A 15,725-nucleotide genomic window follows, 5' to 3' on the forward strand; every position below is an offset into this window, starting at 1 on the left:
TTAGCAAGGACGGCTGTTGTTTGCTTCTGTGGCCTGGCCTGCCTCTACATACATCCAAACCATGCACGTGGACTGAATTGGAACCAGGTGTAGGACGTATTAGCCGTAGCCTCGTTTCGTCAAAGACTTCCATTCATGCTTACTGCACCCCCTCTCCGGGCCGCAAGTCGCACTGTACTGGTTTAGATCTGTCACGCGGCTGATCCGTTGGCCATGTTTTTACATACATATATATATATATATATATAAGAACGGGATATGGCTGTGGTCATGAATGATCGATGGTGTTGCGAGTCGGCCGCAGAGGTAGAAGTCGATGATGACAAGGCGGTGAGCCACAAGCCACGACAAGCGACTAACAACGAGCGACGACGACGCGCCATGCCCAACATACGAGCATGAAGTTGGAGAGGTGAGCCTTGAGGTTCCGTCCATTCATCCATCCATCCATCCATCCATCCATACGTCCAACCCCCTTCGCCTGGACTCTGGGAGCAGGCTGCGCTACATGTTGACGGGCTGCGGGCGCCCCACCAGCTGCTGCTATCGATAAAAAATCTTGACCCCGCCAGCGACGGGAAGTGGTGTAATTACAGTATGTTCCAAGTAATACCTGGCTCCGGTACCTGGGATACCTGGGATACCGGGGCTCAGATACCTGGGTAATAGAGTGCGCCGACCCTTACTTTCCCCCCAGCCCCAGCAGCCCTCAGCCCCACAGTCAGTCCACACCCACTTTAGTCCACACACCACAACTCAGCCCACACACAAGTAACAGACAGGTAACAGACAGGTAACAGACAGGTAGCACGTTGCAATAATCACAGGCCAGCAAGGCCATCAGACTTGTTCATAGTTATGAGTTATGAGGAAAGCTACTCGAATTAATCTTTACCAGTACCCTTCAACCAACGTCACCATCGCTCCAGGCAGGGCGTCAGTAATTACTAGGTCTACAGTCCAGTCTCCACCTCAGTCTCCAGTCCATTCTTTGGGCCCCGGCCCCTGACCAACAAAAACGCCCACAGGCGGTGAGCACGGCGGGCCAGGCCATGATTGGCCAGGCTGCCCTGCTTACTCGCATCGTGACCAAGCTGTCCGCTGCAAGGAACTGACAGTAAAGGTAGTAAGGTTAGAATTGTCCTAATTACGTCTTTTCCCGACTGCGCGTGCGCTTCCAATGACTGTAGATACGTACCTGACTAGTAATCAATACCAACCATCCATAAGGTACATAATTACCATACACACACCGTACGCCGTGCTTCCGACTTTGCCGCCGGAACTTGAATGTCTCTCTCGCTCCCTTGTCATGCTCGATATCATATCATCTTCTTCACTTTCTACATGGCATGTATGCATGCACGCATACTGTTATTGTCCGGCTGGATGCGCGCCAACAGTCTAGTAAACGATATATAGCCAATAGCCCGTCTCCATGCCGGAGTGTTGGTGCAACTGTGCGCTACACACTACTGTAATACAGTGCCCGACCCGGAGGTTACTGGTTGCGTGCGCTCGCTAAAAGCCCTGTCTGTACCTGGTCCACTAGCCCTGCAGGTCGTCGTTGTTGCTTCTTCTTCTTCTTCCGCCTGTCTGTAAGTATGTCAGACAGTCGTGCGAGTGCTCCATATACAATAATATTATCGATAATTGCTCTCTCTTCTCTCTTTTCATTGGGCCGTCCTCATATTTATCTACTACACCACAACACGGCCCTTCTCTATCTCCCCAAAATCACCCCTATCTGCCATCCTCTTTGAACTCCTTACTGGACAACCTGTGCACTGTATCAGCTTTCTGGAAAACGTGACTCTACGCCCTAGTCTGGCCACGTTGATAGAATCAACGGTACAGGGACTTCTTCTTCACTAACCTTTTCACGCAACATTCCCATCCACTGTGCTAAACTGACCCCTTGATCTGCCCGGTCCTCTACCAGCAGTGTTTGTGCCCAAAGCTTAAGACTCGGATCACCATCTTCACGAATCACATATAGTGATGGCACTGTAATGCTTCCAACACCTTTCGCCCGGTGGTCTCGGCTCTTCTCAATGATGGCTCTCACGCGTTCGTTCATCTCGTTGTCGACTACTGGCATCGTCGACTTGCCCTGTTTGATACCGTTCTTGTCCTCGATCCCGAATACGTCCAACAGTAGCGCAGGCACTGCATCACGGCCAACCCACAGGAATTGATTGACACCATCATCGATCAGATATAGCCCATATGGTACAATGCGTTCCGACGACAGATTGCACGGTGGCGGGAGGATGATCTCTCCAGTTTGAGGGTCTGGATGTCCGGCGCTATCAGGAAGATCATGAAATGAGTATAATTTGGGGTAGATGTACTGCATCATCAACGGCAGAGGCAACGTGGAAAGGAGGCAGAGGGCCGCAGCACGGAGGTCCGACGGAATCTGTGCTGATTTTCGAAGGCCAACCTAAAACGGATCAGTAAAAACAGACGAACTTCACATTGTGACTCTGCGCTTACGTTCTTCATGAGACCAAGGAACAACACTGGAAGCCCTCTCAGATTGTAAGGCAGTTGCAATCCACCTCCGCCCATATTACCCCCTGCCAGCTCTTTCCTATACGTTTGCAGGATTTCAATTATCTTTGCCTGAAGTGCATCTCGTGCGGCATCAAGACCGCTGCCAAGTGCTCGTTCTACGGCTTTGTGGCTGTAGAACTCTGTAATTGCCTGCTGATCTGCGGAGGCATACACGTGAGATAGCGACTCTGTTGTTGGTAGAGCAAGGGTCAGAACACGGATGCGTCGTTCTCCATTGCAGGTCGTGTGAAGCACTGCGGCTTGCATACAGACAAACGGCTTCGTAACAGTCTCGTCGATTGCAACCTCGATAACGTAGCTTTGATCTCTTGGGAACGCGGGGAATGCACACAGGTCTGAGCTGCGATTAAAGAAGTTCCCGTAGAAAGAACTCATCCGCAGCCCGGTGGTCGCACGTACTCGCAACACAGCCTCGAGACCAACTTCTGATGAGAGGTAGTCGCTGAATTCGCGGGCAAATTTGATGGCATCTTCGCTCCTCGCAGCGTTCCATCCAGGATAGAAGTACGTCTGACCTCCAGTATATCTCGGTAGGTTGCTCAAACTTGCTACATCCTGGTATTGTGATGAGAATAAGAACATGTCAATCGAAACCTGGTTCTTCGAACACTCGACGGCGAAACTCTTATAGAAGCTGTTACCAGTCTGGAGAAGTTTGCCCTCATTACTTGTACCAAGCAGTTTCTTGTCTTCTCTCATTTCGAGCTTACCGAAACCTAGATTTGGCAGCATAGAGGTGAGCACCGATATCTTCCCTCCAACTGGGGATATCAATTTATGGCCAGCGCGCAAGGCAGCGCCCATCGCAGAGGCGCCATTTTGGGTATCCTGGAACATGGATTGGAGCTTCTCCAGGAAGTTCTCAACATTTCTTCGGCTTTCTGAAAGATTTACGAGAAGGTCCTCCGGCGTGGGTAAGAAAGGCTCTTCTAGGTCGCTGACTACCAGCATGCTAGGTTCAATAATTTGGGGTTCTGCCCCCTCTTCCACTGGGATATCGCGTTGTATGGAAAAGTAGTGCAAAGCTGAGTCCACAGCGATGAAACCTAGACGTGTTCGACGGTCAGCGTTGGGTATCCGGTCCAAGCTTTCTAATATACACCTGGCAGCCGTCGCTAACAATCCATTCGTGACTGAGGCATAGCTGACATCTAAAAGGAACAAGTAGACTAGAGGCTGTGGAGGCCGGACCATATACTCAGAAGGAGCAATAAACTCAACTACCGAGTAATTCAGTTCTGCTCGGTGCCATCGGTCCACGCTCTTGTTGTTCGTCGTGTCCCAGTCAAAGGCTTGTGGAACGTCATTGGTAAGGTTGCACATATTGCAGCGCCACCTGTGGCCATGGTCCAGGAATGTAACAAAGGTGTTGATGTACGATCGACAACGCCTACAACGCGAGATAACTTGGTCAGAAACAACGGGCACGGGATCCTCAATATCATGTAGAGAGCTGTAAGGTTGCACCACAAGCGCAAAGGGTAGCTTCGACTTTTTTAGGAGGGAATGTGTGGTCGGCACGGTGTTCAAAGTCGATCGAATATACTTTGGAGGGCAATTTGCGTGTGGCGATGGGGTAACGCTTGTCTAGGTTCGTTAGCATATTGTCCAGAATCCGATTTCACATTTCACGCACATTGGGCGGTAGGTTGATTGCAGGAGGCGGTTGCTCCAATTCAAAAACATTTAGAGGTTGCCCTAGGAGGTCACTAGGTTGTAGTTGGTTCAGGTATGCAGACTGTTGCGGAGCTTGCTGTTGCTGATGCGCGGGCGGTGGGGGTTGTGGCATTCCTGGAGCAGTCATTCCTGGAGCAGGTTGCCCAGGCCCAAGGCCCATCTGACCAAACTGCGACGACAGTTGATCCGGTGCATTATAGCCTTGTTGAAATCCTTGCTGGAAGCCGGGCTGCGCATCAAGTCCTTGATAGCCCGCTGAGCCTGCTGGACCTGGAGGAGGTGGTGGAGCTGCGCCAACAGCATTTCCACCAAACTCGTAGGCTTGCTGTGCGTATCCTCTCTTCTTCTTCGGGGGCAATGCGGCACCCTGCTGATTGAACTCCATATCTTAGATTATAAGAAGTTGAGGGTTGAAGGATGGTGACTTGTCGACAAGGGAGGATGTTGTGCGTGGGAAACGGCGCTAGATGCTGAGGTTGATCGTAAAGCAGAGCAGAAGTTGACGATCGCAAGGATGGGAGGGAATTGAGAGGAACACGAGGCGTAGGAATGCTATAATGTCAAAAGCGGTTGCCTGGGAGCATCCACTTGTCCTCAACGCGACTGATATCCAGATGATGCTGGAGCTACCTACTACGTACAGGTGTTCAAGTATTGGGGCTCGAGCGTGGGCTCGGACGGCTTTTCTTCGGCACAGCTTAGTGTGAAAGTGATTCAACGCGCAGAATGCGGTCATGATCTCCATACATTCACTCAACTATATCAGCTTGACTGCTTAATCCTCAGTCGGCTCGATGTTACCACACATGAATGTAGCCTTTGTCTCAACGACAAGCCCGCAACAGCTCTAGACTACAGTAGATCCTCTCAAGGTGATCGAGTAATGGAGGCGAGATTCTCAAACGGGTACTGCCAAAAGTTCCGGAATATCCTGGCGTTACAACTAGGCTTGTGGCTCTGGTGCCGTTACAAGGATCGAGGTATCATCCTACAACTTGGTACCACATGGGCGTCTCGAGCAATTATATGCCACTGTAGTTGGGTGCAATATTGGGAGGCTGTATCATCATTAACAGTCAAGACTTGGGTTATAGGCAGACATATGATATGTCACGATATCACAGATAATGATTATGGACGGTACAAAAGGTTTTACTTGCAATCCAAAGTCTAAGCAGAACTTCCTCTGCTTTCCCTCAACCAGTCTCAGTACTTAAGTTATGCAACCTCACTGCCACTAATCCTTCACAATTCGTACACTTAGCCGCAGTTAATGTATCCCTTCCCGTGTCTGGCTCATTGCATTGCTCTCAATGTACTTATTACCTTGTTAGGACCATACTTTAATGTCACGATATCTCCTAGGCATTCATTTTGATCAGAGTCCGAATATATCTCCGGCGAATCATAAATAGGCAAGACAGCTCTCCTCAACCCTGACAAGCTGATATTACAATGATACGCTCACTTTCAAAACCCACAAGTATGAGAGATCATACCACACTTGCCATTCCTTTTGGTGCAAATGATCGTGCCCGGCTCTCACGGTATCAATGTGTGCGCTCCAGCTGCCAAATACATATGTTATCTGCGGTCATCAACGCACGGTATTTTACACGAGCATGCCTGGTTGTCCACCTTTTTTACATGGACAGTTAAGCGCCCAATCACGGTTTTGAGATATCTTATTAACATATCTGAACTATTTCTATATCGTATGGCTGAATCTCTCGAATTTAATACTTAACATAAGACTTACATGGCTCTTAAAAACTTCTTATGTGACTAGATAACCTAGTATGTCTACTCGATAACAAGAGTATCAGTCAATAGGTAGGACACTCTGCTAAGCATTTTCAGCACCTAGACTACAAGGACAGATAACGTCTCATCTATGTTCATGTCTGTCTGTCACCCAACACAAGCAGACGTCGCATAATAAGTGTCTGGTCCAGTCACATCGTGGAAGAGTCGCAGATCAGACGGGCAGAGTTGTATGTAGTGGCAGGCTGCTACGTGTGTGACAATTTTGAAGATGACAAGGGATTGTGTCTTTTGAACTCCCTACGGCACGCAACAAGAACTGGGACATATAATATACAGAAGTATGATGAGGATGGTGGAGGTACTCCGTTGACTGCCTTTTATTCGATGTCTCTACACATATACACTACTACTCGAAGATATGGTTCGATATAGTGTCCTTCGGTAATCGCCACAAGCATACCAATCGATCATAGAAGCTCGTCGACACAACTAGGCCCTTTCCTCGCACAACATCGCACCCATAGTTCATACTTTTGTGCTCTTCGAATCTCCCAATCACTTCAAGCTCCCATTTCCCGTCCTGATCACCCTCCGCATCAAATCCTTCACCTCCGATCCTCCGCAACCTAATCAGTCTTACACCAGCATACATACAACATACGAGGAGATCCATTTCAAAGCCCTTCTCACTCCTCCACTTGCCCAAAGTTTTCACCCGCCAGACACCCCCACCCAAATTCTCCTCTGCCAATACCCTTCGCCGTCCTACCTTCGGCACATACACGACGCGTAGGTAATCATCATAGCTGCCTGTTATACACACTTTCCCACTGCTAGTCAGCGGCAGCACAGCCGTCACACCCGCGCCATGGATCTTTCTCTCCGCCCAATCCACTCTCGTATCCGCACCTTGCTGCAGCACACTGGAAATCGATTGCTCAACGCCCGTGTTGTCAAATTGGGGCAGTGAGACATATCGCAGCGCTGCGTCATCTGCGCCAGAAAACAGTCCGCTTCCGTCAGGTGCGAATGCCGTGATCCATGCTTCGAGATCGTGGGTAAGGACCTGTACAGTTTCGCTGCATACCGGTGTGTCCGGTCTAGGGATATGCAAGAGATAGGTGGCGTTTGTGCTCAATGTGCATGCAAGAACAGATGGAGCGCTCGGGTGGAAGACAAAAGAGGTGATCAGGGATGATAGAGGGAAGAATTGAATTGTACGAGAGTGTGTGATGTACCCTTGGTCTAGGGATTGTGGATTTAGAGTGTAAAGAGCGACAGAGCCGGTTGATGTCGCGGCGACGAGGATGGAGCTGTTGAATGGGTCGAAGTGAATATCCAGGATTGCGAATGGCGTAGGAAGAGTTTGAAGCACCGTACTGGGAGATTTGTTAGACGTTGTAAGTATAGGGGCGAAACTCAGGGGTAGAGACAGGCTTTAGGCAGAACTGAGAAGCTTCGCAGAGGCAGACTTGCAATGCGAAGAACGAAGCAAAACTCACACCGATTCTGCCTCCACACTCAACAGCACCAGACTTCCATTCCTCTCTTGTGTCTTCTTACTATGCTCTGCTATTTCCTCTCCTTTGCAGTTTTCGTCTTCGCTCTTCTCCAATAGATACGTTCCAACAACCGCCCAGTCCTTCGATCCTGGCCAAAACTCAACACAGCACGGCGGGAAGTCCAGCACCAATGAGGAAATCGAGGCAATAGAGACCATTCTGATCCAGGTCCCAAGTCGATCAATGGCATATCTCCTTGTGCGAGAAAACCGAGTTATATGGAAAGCTTGTGGGTAAGAAATCTCCCTGTTTTTGCCTAGCGCGACCCACCAAAGCGCTTTGAAAGTGAACCCCACTGCTGCTCCCCATCTCAACGATGGTCATCACAATTATATACACATTGGACACCCCTGGCATAGTTGTCACAAAACTCTTGAGAGCAATATTCTCATCACTGTTGCCCAGGTACCCAGTTGTCCTTGATTGATTCCAGCTGCACAGTTTTCATTTGTAGTCCGCGGCCTAGATGTAGGAGTCTTTGGTTCTACGCCCAAGCAAGAGAGAAATTGCGCCCGTAATCAATTGAAAAACCCTATACGACCAAATCGTAGCGAATAGAGCACTGTAATCAGTAATTAAGCATATTTCAGCATCCACAAACGTTCAAACGCGCTCCACATAGAAGGCACCACCTGCGAAGATAAGTCGAATCGCGAAGGGTGCCATCAATAATAGCATGAGTCCCTGCTTATTAGACATTTCCTCCATTTTACCATGAACGGAGCGGTAGTAACGTATACGATATACAGGACTTCGACTCTGCGAGAGGTAATGGGACAGCAGGCTCCTTATGTGCCGAATTTCACCTAATGAACGTCGAAAGCCAATATATTTCGATGTATGCAGTACCCGCGCGATGCCTGTATCGATAGGCACACAATCTTGCTCTGTAAGGTTATCCACATATCTGGCAGTCTTCCACATACATGGCGAGATGTTAATGCCGTTGTTGTATTTGCAGCACTGCGCAGGATAGATCCAGTGCCAGAATTGACTTGGATCCAATATCTGGAAATTATCAAAGCCTTTGCCACGGTCTAGGAAGCTGACAACCAACAAACCCCTCCTGTCATGGCGCATATAGTTCGCCAGAACTACAGTGTGTAATTCCTGCCCGACTGGACAATCAGACCTTGTGCAACCACACCTTCAGGCTTCACTGCTTCCTCCTCTACTAACCCTGCCAACTCGCCCCATGGCCAATGTGATCCATCATCCCATAAAGTGCTGTAATTGCACATATCATTTCCCATACTTCGATTCGAACAAATCGCACTCGACAAATCATCTGGCCTCGAGTCATGATTGGCAGGAGGACACATGGAACATAAAGACCGAAAGACAACTACGCATAGGTCCAGGTCAGCCACGAAGTCATTTTCAGATACTGTCATCGACATGGTACGAGAAGGTTGACATAGGTCTGACACCGCTGTGTAATCACCTACCTATCCGATTGTCGTAACCGACCACATTGGAAGAAACCAAAAGCTTCTCCGGATCATTGGAGTGACCACTGCCTAGGTAGTTTGTTGGGAAGCAGACTTCCTCTAGTGCCACGCCATTAGTATCATGACAGACGCGCGAGTCACCTGGTCCGTCACCAAGCATAGCAAAGCCTTCAATTGATAGCTGTACAGAGATAGTTTGACGTACGACCTATTCCTAGTCAGCAAGGTAACATCCGACAGAAGAGATGAATGGCCACACAGCAGAACGCAGAATAGCAACCTTGAAGAGACACACAAAAGTCGAAAGCTAAATCAAGTCTATGCAGTCCTCTCGCTCTTGCTAATCCATCATATAATACAAGAAACGACATCTGAGCCCCCTTCGTCTCCTCGCTTTACCCGGTCCACAATTTCAGTAGTGAATAGCTTTCCCATACGTTGCCATAGCTGCCTCCTTGAAAGCCTCGGCCAGCGTCGGATGCGCATGGCTTGTCCTCGCAACATCTTCACAGCTTGCGCCATATTCCAACGCCAACACACCCTCCGCAATCATCTCGCCTGCATTCGGTCCCACAATGTGAATACCAAGGATGCGGTCCGTCTCTTTATCAGCTAGAAACTTGACTAGACCTTCCGTATCCAGATTCGTCTTGGCGCGCGAGTTGGCACTGAACGGGAAGCTGCCGACGTTGTACTTAATGCCTTGCGCCTTCAGCTCCTGCTCGTTCTGCCCAACCCAGGCGACTTCAGGGTGCGTGTACATGACCGAGGGAATCGCGTTGTAGTTAACGTGGCCGTAGTTTTTGGTAATGAACTCGATGGCAGCAACGGCTTCTTCCTCGGCTTTGTGCGCAAGCATGGGTCCAAAGGTGCAGTCTCCAATGACACGGATGTGCGGGACTTTTGTGCGGAACTCTTGGTCAATAACGAGGCGGCCCTTGTCATCGGTTTCGATGCCAATGTTTTCGATGCCGAGGCCGGCGGTGTAGGGGCGGCGGCCGATGGCAACGAGAACAACGTCAGCGTCGAGCTGGGAACGTGTTAGTGGTATTTGAATGCATGTTTTATAGACCAACGTACTGTCTCCTCCTTGCCTCCTTTCGCAGCTTCAGTGCTAATCTTGACACCATCACTACCAGCGTCGCCACTAGTGACCTTGGTGTTCAGCTTAAACTTGATGCCCTGCTTTGTGAGAATCTTTTGTGACATCTTCGCGATTTCAGCGTCCATGCCAGGACCGCCGATCTGACCTAGGTACTCAACAACGGTAACTTCAGAGCCGAGCCGCGACCATACGGAAGCCTGTGAGGTATTAGAGTCTGTCGTAGAAGAAATGACCGATATCCTACCATTTCCAGACCAATAATACCACCGCCAATAACGGTCATCTTCTTAGGCACCTCCTTCAACGCAATTGCACCGGTACTTGTAATGACCTTCTCCTCATCTATCGTCAAGCCTGGGAATGGCGTAGCCTCACTGCCCGTCGCGATAAGGATATTCTTGCCCCTAACTGACGTCTCGCCACCTTCCGTCAAGTTAACCTTAACGGTATGTTCATCGGCGAATGCCCCGGTTCCCTTGATGTACTCCACGTTGTTCTTCTTGAAGAGGAACTCGATACCCTTGGTCAAACCACTCACAGACGTCTCCTTGGCCTTCATCATCTGCGTCAGATTGAGCTTCACATCGCCAACCTCGATACCACGGTTTTTAGTGTCGTGTAGGATTTGGTGGTAGAGATGCGAATTGTTGAGGAGAGACTTTGAAGGAATGCAGCCGACGTTGAGACATGTGCCGCCGAGGGACCCGCGTTTCTCTATACATGAGACCTATAATTGTGTATTAGTTCGCGTCAACGTACGAGGGGTGAGAGGTGATCTTACTGAAAGACCTGCTTGGCCAGCCTTAATTGCCGCAACGTATCCAGCGACACCTCCGCCGATGATGACGAGGTCTTTCTCCTCTGTACAGACGTCAGTGATGAGCCATATGGCTATAGCAATCGCAGAAGAGCGTACCAGCTTCCGTGGCGTACCACCTCCGCGCTCTCTCAGCAGTGTAGAATGTTGGGCGGGAGACAGAGCTGTTGACAGGTCTCGAAAGCTGCCTTGTGGTAGCTCTGGGGAGCGCGCGCGAAAGCATGATGTGTAGTGAGGTTTTGATGGCGGAATGGGAAGCTGTAGCGCACAGCACTGGGTACAATTGATGGTGGTGGCGGCTAGAAAGACTTGTGAGAAGATGCTGATGAGAGCAGACCCCGGAAATCTGCGGTACAAGCGGGTTTGTTTGCTAGACGGTTGGTCATCGCGTGGCGTACCCATTGAAACGGTTAGCGCCGCAGTGCCTTGTGGGTATGTCGGAGCAACAGACCCGCGTCAAGTCTCGAAAATGCCATTTTCACGATAATGAGAGCCATGAAGATGAATGCTATGCAGGTTGAGCACTTACGATTGTCTTCAATCATATGACCTAGTGTCATGCAAGTGCGACAGCATGATGCCGTAGCTTTCGGGGTAGCGCTTCGTATAAAATACATAGAAGGACAACCTGGAAAAGAGATGCTTCCCTCCTCTCGTATGGCGCAATATATAATCTGCAACCCTAAAGTCCCTCCGCCGCTATTGTGGATCCAATCTCTGCTCCCTCTTCTCATCCCCTGACCCCAAGAAGCTTTTATCGCCAGCCGAGAGCAAGCACGGGGACTATACCAAGCCTGCATAACGCCAAAAAATGCTCACCAGTTGTCCAGTCTCTCCCTGTCATCTGTAGGGAGTGGTAGAGACAGGAGTGGACACTGGCATCCTGAAGGTCTATGCGCCGTAACAAAGGAAAGGTTAATGCTATAGTCGGTTTGTTGCTCCGTAGGTAGGTGGTGGTATAAAGTAAAACAGAAGGGGTGTGTGAAATAGGTGTGTTCTCTGGCCTGACAACACGAGCCACATTATTGATATCAAGGCGTCGGATCCTAAGATAGTGGCAGTCTGCTGACAAGAGACAACGTTTGGTTGTCGTCGCTTAGACGACAGATTTCACCTGGGCGGATAGCTGTTCCTTTGCTTGCTTGATGACCTCTTCGAGTCTGGTAAGGAACGTAAGTTTATCGAAGGCACTAGCTGTACCATTGGTAAGATTGGACTGTGCACGTGTCAATTGCGCAACGACCTGCTCCGGCGCCTCAGCAAGCAAGGCCATAATGAGTGAATCGACGTCAACGCTAGTAAGACCGGCAGCGTCTTCTTTCTGGGCAAGCTGGATTAGGTTCAAGGCGGTTTGCTGCTCTACCATAGTATGACCCGCGAAAGGTGTTGTGAAAGTAGTGTGTGGTGGACGAGCGCTAGGTGTTGTTGTTATTGTGGGAGGCTGCATCAGTTTCTGCCGTTTCTCGCGGGATCTATCAAAGTGTCAGCCATGGAACGTCTCTTCATGAGACTGTACTCTACAATTTCGCGGCGTGGATAAAGTCAAGCTTGATCCCATATACGGGTAGCCTGAGGACTTGACCCTCCTCCTCTCCACTAGGCTCGTCGTAAAATTCACTATCGTCGCTCGAGTCGTCGACGACCTCGATGACACCGTTGTTGCGATAGCCACGTCGAAGGGCAGGATCGACATAAACTGGATTCTTGGGTTTTCGGAGGCGGTGCGTCCGTCGCCCATTGATTGGGATACTGTCGGGATCAATCACGTGTTCTGACTTCGGCTCAATGGCCTTGAGATCACGGTTGACATGGCGAGGGCATTTGAAAGCTTGTCGCTTGGTCCATTCGTGATTTACCGAGGGCGGTACCGCCAACGGAGGATCACAGCAATCCATGTGCCAGTGCTCTTGGCAGACCTGACACTGCAGCATCGGACGACCGTCAAGAGATGATTTGCCGCACTGAGCGCACAAGATGACGCCACTTTTGTCTTTCAACTTGGTCAAGTCCTCAGACTCGATATAACCATGGCGATTTTTGCTGTGTACTGGTCAGCTTGGACAAACTGTTGTCCCTGGTAAGACTTACGCTCGTATCCACACGCCTTCTTCCTCATATTCCCCATCGGGCCCAGTTTTGACATCTTCGAAGAATTCGCGAATACGTTCTGGAAGAGAGAACGTCATAGGCTTGCTCCACTCCATCTGGTCTATGAGCCTCGCGAAGAGGCCTTCTCGGGGCTCATCAGCACCTGGTGGCCGGACTTCGTACATAACACAATGTGAACACCACCAGTTTTCGTCTCCTTCCAGATCCTTTTCCTCAACAGGTGGCTCGGCGCACGTGAAGTGAAACCACTCAGTGCATTTGTCGCAAGAAATCAGGAGACCAATTCCTCCGCAAGCAGCACATACCTCCTCGTCATCAGACTGTTCATCATGAATTAGCATACGCGACGTCTTGGTTGCAGCGCAGGAGTGTTTGCAGCGATGGCAAAGCAAATGAAGCTTGGAAAAGCATGGCATGGGCTAAAGGAAGATGGAAAAGTAGCAGTGGAGGACGATACAAAAGCGACGTGAGGATGGACTTGCAGTACAGGGACAAAAGCGTGGAAATAGGGAAAGACAGAAGCGGTATGGTGTGAGTGTTGGGCTGCGGGCATGCCAGAAGATATGCCCTATGAATGAAAAATGTGCTAGGAGCGCGAGTGTGCGACCTACCAAATCACCGTCAGCGCTGGGGCCCTCAATGCCGCCACTCCTAGTCATCGGCGCCTGGCCAGCCACCGCCTTGGTTTTGTTCTTGTTCGGCCTGAAGTAATGAATGTTTATTAGCCATGGTCATCATAGAACTTCTTGCTCTCTCGCGAATCAAACAATCGCCTTCGTTGATATATCGTGTGTTGTTGCATCGGCTGTCGTGGTATCACCAGAGGTGGCTGAGAGGAAGCTGAAACAGTATGCGCAGCAGCACACGTGTCTCTTCCATTCCACGACCACGGTGCAAAAAGACAATGAGTGGAGGAAGGAATAAGGCTACTTACGAGGATATCATAGTTCGCAATCCTTTCTTGCGGGTCGGTGCCCCGAGACGTGGGAAGTGCTTGCTGGGAGGCGAAGAATAATCAACCGTAGACAGGTCATCATCGTCGTCGTCGCTGGCCTTGGTTTTATTACTGGCCTGCTGTCCGTTGACAAGGCCGTTGGAACGAGGCGGTAGTGAGTTCGAGAGTGGAGTTCGAGGTCTGTACTTTGGATCGAGACGGTATGAGCTCTCGGAGAACTTCACGTCGTCGAACGCTCGCAGACGCTCTTTCCTTCTGGCATAGATAGCGTCAATCTCCGCGTGATCTTCTGTCTCAGTCGCCTCGGAAAGGTCACCGTCGTCGGTTACACGTTTGCCTGCTCGAGTCTTACTAACAGGTGGATGTCGTCCAAGCAGAGCTCCTTTGGGGGCAGCCATTCTTTTCGGTCGTGTTGTTGCTTCAGTACTAGCGATGGTGCCGTTCGTTGCCACTGCGTCCGGCGGAGGACCTTGTGCAATGGTTTCGTCGACATCACTAAGATCCGAGTCTGAGTCATTGACTGCGAGGGTGCGGGTAACCTTCGAGGCCGAAGCTTTGACAGATGCTGGTGATGATGGTACAACCGATGAGGACATGTTCAAAGCGCGCGTCGTTCGGGGTGTGCGTGTTGGCTCAATTTGGGGAGTGACCTTGGGAGGTGAGAAGGCCGGGGTTGGGGCCGGCTCTTTCGACATCTTGAGAGAAAGTCTTAGTCGTTTCTTTGGTGGTGATTCACGAGCTTTGGCTTGTTGCTTGAGTTTCCTAACAGTTCGCTTGAAATATGCAGTCTGCGCCGGGGTGGCCGACCTCGCAAGGATACCGTCGAGGGCTTTGATCAGGCGAGAATCGTGTGCACTGTTCTCGTACATCTTTTGTAAGGCTACATTCGTGCGAACGTCACTGTTGTCGCGGGCTTCTTCACAAGCACGGTCCACAATTTTTCCAAAATTGTTGAACCGAGATAAAAGTGGCTGGGGATGTTCCGTATTTTTGGCGGCCTGCACTGTTTTATCCACTACCTCGTCCACTGGTTCCGTGACTGCTGGCTCTTCCGATGCTTCTATCTCTGTATCCGCTTCGACCGTATCCTCTGGACGAGCAGATGCTTCACGTGTAACAGGGCCTGATGCCAAAGTGTCAGGGGAATCACGGGTATTGTCGTCTCTTGACAGCAATCCGTTCATGAACACTGGCCGCTTCTGTGCGTCGCCTCGCAGTTTTGCTTTCAATTTCGCAGATGGCGGCGTGCCTAATGGTTCCATGTGCTGGAGGACCCCCTGACGTTCAAAGCCATGGTCTTCGAAACTAGGTCTAGGATTAGGCGGTGGCGGCTCTACCCATGAGTCCAACGTGTTCTGCGGTCTCGCTTTCTGGGGCAGAGAGGTCGATAGAGCGGAGGGAACTGAAATTTTAGGAGTGGTAGTCGCGCTGGCTGGTCTTGCTCTCGGTGTGTTTGCCCGACTCGATCTGCGCGTAGCCCGTGAGGAAGCGTTCAGGGCCATGTTCATCCCTTATGCGCAGCCCTGCGTCGATGTCAGTAAGTCTCTGATTAATGAGAATATGATGGTGATAATTACCGCGCGTGGCGATGAGTAGTAGAGGGCGACCTCACGTCTTGGGGCGTGGTGTGGCGCGTTTCTTTGAAAACGGGGGTGTGAGGTGTTAGAGAGCTCGCGAAGGAACGCAGCCAGAACACGGAGTC

The 15,725-nt window shown here is 50.3% G+C and overlaps 4 protein-coding genes across 4 annotated transcripts; all 4 read right to left on the minus strand.

Annotated features, from left to right (window-relative positions):
* Nucleotides 1-1,822: 1,822 nt before the first annotated feature.
* Nucleotides 1,823-4,642, minus strand: EJ05DRAFT_492021 (COPII component protein; the record flags this gene model as incomplete). Its single annotated transcript, XM_033746017.1, has 3 exons — nt 1,823-2,446; nt 2,500-4,167; nt 4,217-4,642. 3 exons carry the CDS (start codon nt 4,640-4,642, stop codon nt 1,823-1,825), a joined length of 2,718 nt encoding a protein of 905 aa, XP_033602529.1.
* Nucleotides 4,643-6,385: 1,743 nt separating this feature from the next.
* On the minus strand, nt 6,386-7,848 carry EJ05DRAFT_536263 (WD40 repeat-like protein). Its single transcript, XM_033749304.1, has 2 exons — nt 7,527-7,848; nt 6,386-7,403 (listed from the first exon to the last, which is right to left on the minus strand). The coding sequence occupies exons 1-2, from the start codon at nt 7,742-7,744 to the stop codon at nt 6,431-6,433; spliced, it is 1,191 nt and encodes a 396-aa protein (XP_033602530.1). The 5' UTR covers nt 7,745-7,848; the 3' UTR covers nt 6,386-6,430.
* A 1,601-nt stretch (nt 7,849-9,449) lies between these two features.
* Nucleotides 9,450-11,182, minus strand: EJ05DRAFT_436299 (dihydrolipoyl dehydrogenase; the record flags this gene model as incomplete). Its single annotated transcript, XM_033741742.1, has 5 exons — nt 9,450-10,067; nt 10,118-10,339; nt 10,387-10,869; nt 10,924-11,003; nt 11,059-11,182. 5 exons carry the CDS (start codon nt 11,180-11,182, stop codon nt 9,450-9,452), a joined length of 1,527 nt encoding a protein of 508 aa, XP_033602531.1.
* An 873-nt stretch (nt 11,183-12,055) lies between these two features.
* EJ05DRAFT_483867 (uncharacterized protein) lies at nt 12,056-15,525 on the minus strand (the record flags this gene model as incomplete). Its single annotated transcript, XM_033745292.1, has 5 exons — nt 12,056-12,431; nt 12,481-12,999; nt 13,048-13,388; nt 13,680-13,770; nt 14,003-15,525. 5 exons carry the CDS (start codon nt 15,523-15,525, stop codon nt 12,056-12,058), a joined length of 2,850 nt encoding a protein of 949 aa, XP_033602532.1.
* Nucleotides 15,526-15,725: the final 200 nt, after the last annotated feature.

The sequence above is a fragment of the Pseudovirgaria hyperparasitica genome (assembly GCF_010093815.1).
Source record: "Pseudovirgaria hyperparasitica strain CBS 121739 unplaced genomic scaffold EJ05scaffold_4, whole genome shotgun sequence".
Lineage (NCBI taxonomy): Eukaryota > Fungi > Ascomycota > Dothideomycetes > Acrospermales > Acrospermaceae > Pseudovirgaria > Pseudovirgaria hyperparasitica.

Bases quoted from the DNA above. Each gene is read 5' to 3' on its own strand.
- EJ05DRAFT_536263 (XM_033749304.1), bottom strand. From the start codon at position 7,744: ATGGTCTCTATTGCCTCGATTTCCTCATTGGTGCTGGACTTCCCGCCG. The intron at 7,404-7,526 runs GTGAGTTTTGCT...CAAATCTCCCAG, and splicing joins AGTGTGGAGGCAGAATCGGT to TACGGTGCTTCAAACTCTTC.